The 5,448-nt window shown below is 67.5% G+C and overlaps 1 protein-coding gene across 1 annotated transcript; it reads right to left on the reverse strand.

The window, feature by feature from the left end:
* Positions 1-438: 438 nt before the first annotated feature.
* On the reverse strand, positions 439-5,051 carry HRH3 (histamine receptor H3). Its single transcript, XM_035025514.1, has 3 exons — positions 4,783-5,051; positions 3,575-3,741; positions 439-2,487 (listed from the first exon to the last, which is right to left on the reverse strand). The coding sequence occupies exons 1-3, from the start codon at positions 5,030-5,032 to the stop codon at positions 1,567-1,569; spliced, it is 1,338 nt and encodes a 445-aa protein (XP_034881405.1). The 5' UTR covers positions 5,033-5,051; the 3' UTR covers positions 439-1,566.
* Between the last annotated feature and the right edge of the window lie 397 nt (positions 5,052-5,448).

The raw sequence follows: 5,448 nt of genomic DNA on the forward strand, positions 1-5,448 counted from the left end.
TGCTCTTCTATCCAAGGTGCCTCCCCTCCTTGGGCCCATCCCTTCCCCTCCACCCCTTGAGCTCAGCTCTAGTCCCCACGCCTCCTGGAAGCTCCCCAGGTGGAAGATCACGGCCAAGACAGATGAGAACCCCGGTCCTGGGGGGTGGATGGGCTGCACCGGGCCGGGGAGGGGGGGCTATGGGTCATATTCTCCAGGCTGGAGCGAGCCCCTCCTAGCACCATGCCACCCTCCTGAACAGGTGTGCGTGGTGGGGCACTGCTGGGGCACGTGTGCCTGATCAGGATCAAACCTAGTGTGACCCGCCAGGCCAGCCTTTGCCCCCCTACCTGCTCCCCATGCCCTACTGGGCGATCTCGTATCTCCCTGGGGTCCCGACTGAAATACAGGAGCTCAGCCCACACCCCCCCACGAGGAGTCCTCAGGAATCAGCACCAATAAAAAAATACGCTTTACTGTGGACCTCAAAGTCTGCAGGGTAGCGCAGTGGGCACGCGGGGAGCAGAGCATGCAGAGCGCCGACAGGGTGCACAGCACATGGTGAACAGCCCCTCCCCTGGGCACCCCCCGGGGCCCTGGTCTCCTCGGGCTGCCCCTGCAAGCCTCGGGACCCTCGGGGCACGGCCAGTGCCCCTCCTACCCATCAGCCCAAGGAAGCTGGTTGAGCAGATGAAGCAGGAGGAGCAGCCTTCTGGACAAGAAGACGTCCGGCACTCCGGCCGCTCTCAGAGCTGCCCGTCAGGGCCCCGCACCCCGAGCCCGGGGGCGGGGTGGGCAGAAGCAGCTGGTGCAGCTCAGCCGGAAGCAGCAGCGCGAGGAAGGAGGGCGTGGGAGCCCACACCTGCCAATCCAGCCCTGAGCTCCTCAGCAATTTTATCTCTCTTGATTAAACAGCCAAGGAACATGGAGTTCACGGACGTGTTTTCTTCGTCTTCCTGAAACACCCAGAATGGAAGAGCAGAGAACGGCCGCGAGGTTCCTGGGGGGCACTTGACACTTTGGGGGCAGAGCGAGTCGGAGGCAAGAGGGATGTAGGAGCAGGCGCCTGGGCCTAAGCAGGGGACAGACAGCAGAGCCAACGGCCCAGGCTTGTTTGGGTGGCGGGGTGTGCAGGTGTGCGCACGTGCGGGGCAAGCTGCTGCGTCACAAGGCGCGGAGCGCACACCGATCACTCGCTTTGGGAAGAACACCGAGCAGTAATTGTGCGAAGGGGGACACCGCTGGCCCTCAGACCGTCTGTGGAGGCTGGGCGGCAGGGCTGGGACGGCCCCTCCCGGGTGGAGCCAGGGTCTGGGTGGCAAGGCGGGCGTCCACATTCTGGTTCAGGCAGCGAGGGCCTCTCCGGCCAGCCCACCGAGCTGCCTCCACTGCAGGCAGGTGGTCTCATACTGCCGTGGCATTGAGGGTGGGCCGAAGACAAGGCGGGCCTCCCACCTGGGGGGCGGCCAGGACAGCCAGGAGGGAGATGGCGGGGCTGGCTGCCCGGGAGGGGAAACCAGAGCCTCAAGGGGAAGTGGCAGTGGGAGGGCCCTGCCCCGGCATCCCAGGTGCCTATGAAGGGCCAGCTCACTTCCAGCAGCGCTCCAGAGAGCTGTGGGGCTGGATCTTGAGCTTCTGGGGGCAGAGCAGCTTGGTGAAGGCTCGTCGGAAACTATAGTGGCACAGCGGGTAGAGGACAGGGTTGACGGCCGAGTTGGCCCACAGCAGCCAGAAGGATGTCTCGTACCAGTAGTCAGGGACGCAGTGGCCATGGCAGGCGGCCCGGATGATCATCAGGAGCGTGTATGGGGCCCAGCAGAGCCCGAAGATGCTCACGATAACCGCCAGCGACTTGGCCACCTTCTTGTCCCGCGACAGCCGGAAGCGCTGGGTGATGCTCTGGGATACCATCTTCATGCGCTTCTCCAGCGACGCGGAGGACGCCGAGGGCTTAGAGCCGCGTTTGAGCGAGCGCGGCCGCTCGGTGCCCCGTGAGGAGCTGCCGGAGCTGGAGGTGGGTGAGGCCGCGGCGCCCCCACCGCTGCCGCCCCCGAGGGCCGCCTCCCCGGCCTCGGTGCCAGGGGCTGCCTCGCCGACCCCGACCCCGTACCCGTGCAGCGGCACGGCCTCCCCTCGCCCCTTGTGCCAGCAGCCCCAGCAGCCCGGTGCGGCCGGTGGGGGGCAGGGCTGGGCCTCGGGCGCGGGCTCGGGGTCACGCGCCCCGTCCAGCCGGACACGGGTGCGCCTCTGGATGTTCAGGTAGATGCTCAGGTTGAAGAAAGTGACGCTGAGGAAGGGTGTGAAGAACTCGAGCGTGGAGGCCGTGATGAGGAAGTACCAGTTGTAGAAGAACTCAGCATAGCAGTGGCCCTCCGGGATGGCGCTGCCACCGGACAGGTACTCCCAGCTCAGGATGGCCGGCCCGTACAGCAGGAAGGCCAGCACCCACACCAGCACCATCTTCTGCACCGCCCGCCGCGTGTCGCCCTGCTGGGCCCGGTAGGACACCTGCCGTGGGACATGCTGGGTCAGGAGGGAAGGGCACCGGGCCCAGGCGGCAGCCACAGTCGGGCTGGGAGCACCCCCCCACACCACCACCGCCCGCCGGCAGCCTCTGGGCCTCTGTGCATGGCCTCACTCCCCTCCCCGCACGGATCCTGGGCTGGCGGATGCCCTGGCTCGCTCGCCTACAGTCGGAGAGCCTCCCTCAGATCAGCCCTGAATGCTACCTCTGTGCCAGGCTACCTGCGTACTACCCCCATCAGCAGTGAGCATCCTGAGGGTCTCTTGCCATCGTCCCCTGTCCACTGAGCGCCCACCGGGCACCAAGCTCTGTGCTTGGCACCTTTTGGATGTCTCAGCAGCTCCATTGCCATCCTCACTTTCCTGGTGGCTCAGGGAGGGAGGCGGAGACCACAGGTGGATTGGCTCAAGGGGGCAGAGCTGGGGCTTGACCTCGAACCCATGCTCTGTCCTCCGTCCCCTGGCCTCTCTAGACTAGGACACGTGAGGCCCCCAGCAGAGGGCGCTCAGAGTGACTGGTAGAGCCACCAAGGAGGATACGAGAGGGCAAAGAAGAGACCAGTGCTCCAGCTTCTGCCCCCGTGCCCGCACGGCAGTGACGCAGGAAGGCCAGGTGGTCCAGCGTCCCTAACTCAGGGTGACCACTCACGCCAAGGGAAGCTCGTGGAGCCAGAAGCTGATGCCTGACTTCCTGGGGTATGCTGGCACACACACACGTATGTGTGAGGGTGGTGGAGGTACCACCAAGGGCCTCTGGCCCAGATCCTCCCTCAGCTCTCAGAACTTTGGACCTGCTCCAGGGTGGAGGCTGAATTGTCCCTCTTCCTTCAGGAACACCTGAAGCCAGGTCCAGAGAGTGCCTCCTGCCTGTCCCAGGACCCATCCTACTGGCAGCAACTGGCTACTGAGTGGGTAGCTGACCACAGAGTTCCCCGTATGTCAGGTGTGAGGCCAGCAGGGGCCAGGCTCACCTGGTTCCGCCTACAGCTTGGAATGGCCGTCCTCTGCTGTGGCCCCTTCCTGACCACCCCTCCTCCCAGGACGGAACACGGGCAACGCATCCCAGACTCACAGCGCGGGTGACTGACAGGAAGCGGTCGTAGCTGATGAGCACGATGTTGAAGACCGAGGAGGTGCACAGCAGATAGTCCACCACCAGCCACAGCTTGCAGAGACCCCGGCTAAAGGGCCAGCGGCCAGTCAGCACATAGGGCACGTAGAGTGGGATGCAGAAGGCCCCTGTGGGAGAGGGGGGCCAGAGTGGGCCATGGCTGGATGGGTGCGTGGGGTGAGCCCCACCACAATGGAGAGACAGGCAGGACTTGGGGGTTACACAGTGGCCACTTTCCTGGGACCAGCAAGCCTTACCTTGCCCTCCCCTCCACCCTGTCTCTCAGGCACAACTTCTACCCTGCCCCTGGCCTTCAACCCCTGCCTAGCCTCCAGTCCCACTGGCGTCCCTTGAACTTGGGGGCAGGAGGGAAGATCCAGGGGTGGGGACCTCTGGGCACCATGAAACCCTGAGCCTTGATTTGGGACTTCCAGACCAGTCCTCCCAAGCCCAAAAGGAGGAAGGAGAATTTCTTCCCTCTCCTTCTGCCTGCTGGACCCCAGCCCTATCCCGGCCTTTGGACAGCCCTTCCTCATCAGCTCAGAAAACGAGAAACCCTTTCTCCTGGCTCAAAGGGCATTTGGCTGCCGCCGCGCCAGCCGCTCCCACCGCCACCAGTGTCTGGCAGACGCACCTAGCAGCCCCAACAGGTGTCTGGCGCTCCGGCCCCCTCCGCGAGCCCCGCCCCCAAGCCGGCAGCCCCGCACGGACACGTGAGAGCGCGCTCCTCCGAGCATCTCCCCCACCCCCACCCCGCTTCCCCCACGGCCCCCTCCCCCACCACGGCTCTAAAAACTCCTTTCTCTGTCCCCTCCCCCAAACCTCTCCCAGCGCCCTCCGCATGTCCCGAGTCCGCCAGCAGCCTTTGTTTGGCTACAGCGCAGGAGCCGCGCTGCACCCGGGGCTGCTGCGCCTTGCGCCTTGCCAAGCGCCCGCGCGCCGGGGCCCCTTCCCGAGAAACATCCCTCCCGGGCCCCCGTCCTGTGGCGTGGGAGGCAAGGAACTTCGCCCGCGCCCACCGCCCCACGGGTCCCGAATGCCCCCTTCCCAAACAGGGCTCCCCGGCGGGGCTTGTGCCGAGCAAAAAAGACACCCTAGTCCACGCTCCAATCCCTGCTGGCCCGGCCGAGCTGGGCACTCCTGGGCTCGGGCGGGGCTGGGGGCTTTACCCACGAGGAAGTCGGAGATGGCGAGGTTGAGCAGAAAGAAGTTGTTCTGGGTGCGGAGGCTCGAGTCGGCCACGAAGGCGAGCATGACCAGCGCGTTGCCGAGCACCGTGGCCACGATAAGCAGCGCCATGAGCGCGGCCAGCACCGCGGTCCAGGCGGCGGAGAAGCCGCGCGCCCCGCCCGCAGCCGCCGCCTCGCCCGCCAGCGCCCCCGACGCGTTCAGCGGCCCGTCGGGCGGCGTGCGCTCCATGGCCCCGCCGGCTCAGGCGGCGCCGGGGCGCGGGGCAGGGCGCGGGTCGCCGGCCGGGCGGCCGGGAGGGGCCCCAGCCCGGGAGCCTGGTGTTTGCGGGCTCTCGGCCCCGCCGGCTTCCCCGGGGGGTGCCCGGCGCATGGTCCGCGGGCGCCGAGGCCCGGGACGGGGCCGGAGCGGGCGGCGCCGAGGGGGCCCGGGCCGGAATCCGGGCCGAATGGGGCCAGCGGCACCACCGCTACAGCCCGAGCGGACCTGGAGCGGAGCGAGAGCCCGAGCCGCCGCCAGAGCGCCGGTGCGCCCCGAGTGCTGCGCGCCGCCGAGTTCGCCCCGCGCCCAGCCCGCCGCCCCCCGCGCCCCGCGCAGCGCCCCCGCCATTGGCTGCCGCCCGCGCCCCGCCCCCGCCCCGCCCCCGC

The sequence above is a fragment of the Mirounga leonina genome, unplaced genomic scaffold (genome assembly GCF_011800145.1).
Source record: "Mirounga leonina isolate KUSES-001 unplaced genomic scaffold, KU_Mleo_1.0 Mir_195, whole genome shotgun sequence".
NCBI classification, from domain to species: Eukaryota; Metazoa; Chordata; class Mammalia; order Carnivora; family Phocidae; genus Mirounga; species Mirounga leonina.

What these genes read in the sequence shown, in the direction of transcription:
- HRH3 (XM_035025514.1), bottom strand. Translation starts at nt 5,032, where the DNA reads ATGGAGCGCACGCCGCCCGACGGGCCGCTGAACGCGTCGGGGGCGCTG. An exon ending in CATCTCCGACTTCCTCGTGG is followed by an intron (nt 3,742 to 4,782) that starts GTAAAGCCCCCA and finishes CCTCTCCCACAG; the next exon opens with GGGCCTTCTGCATCCCACTC. An exon ending in TCCTGTCAGTCACCCGCGCT is followed by an intron (nt 2,488 to 3,574) that starts GTGAGTCTGGGA and finishes GTCCCACGGCAG; the next exon opens with GTGTCCTACCGGGCCCAGCA.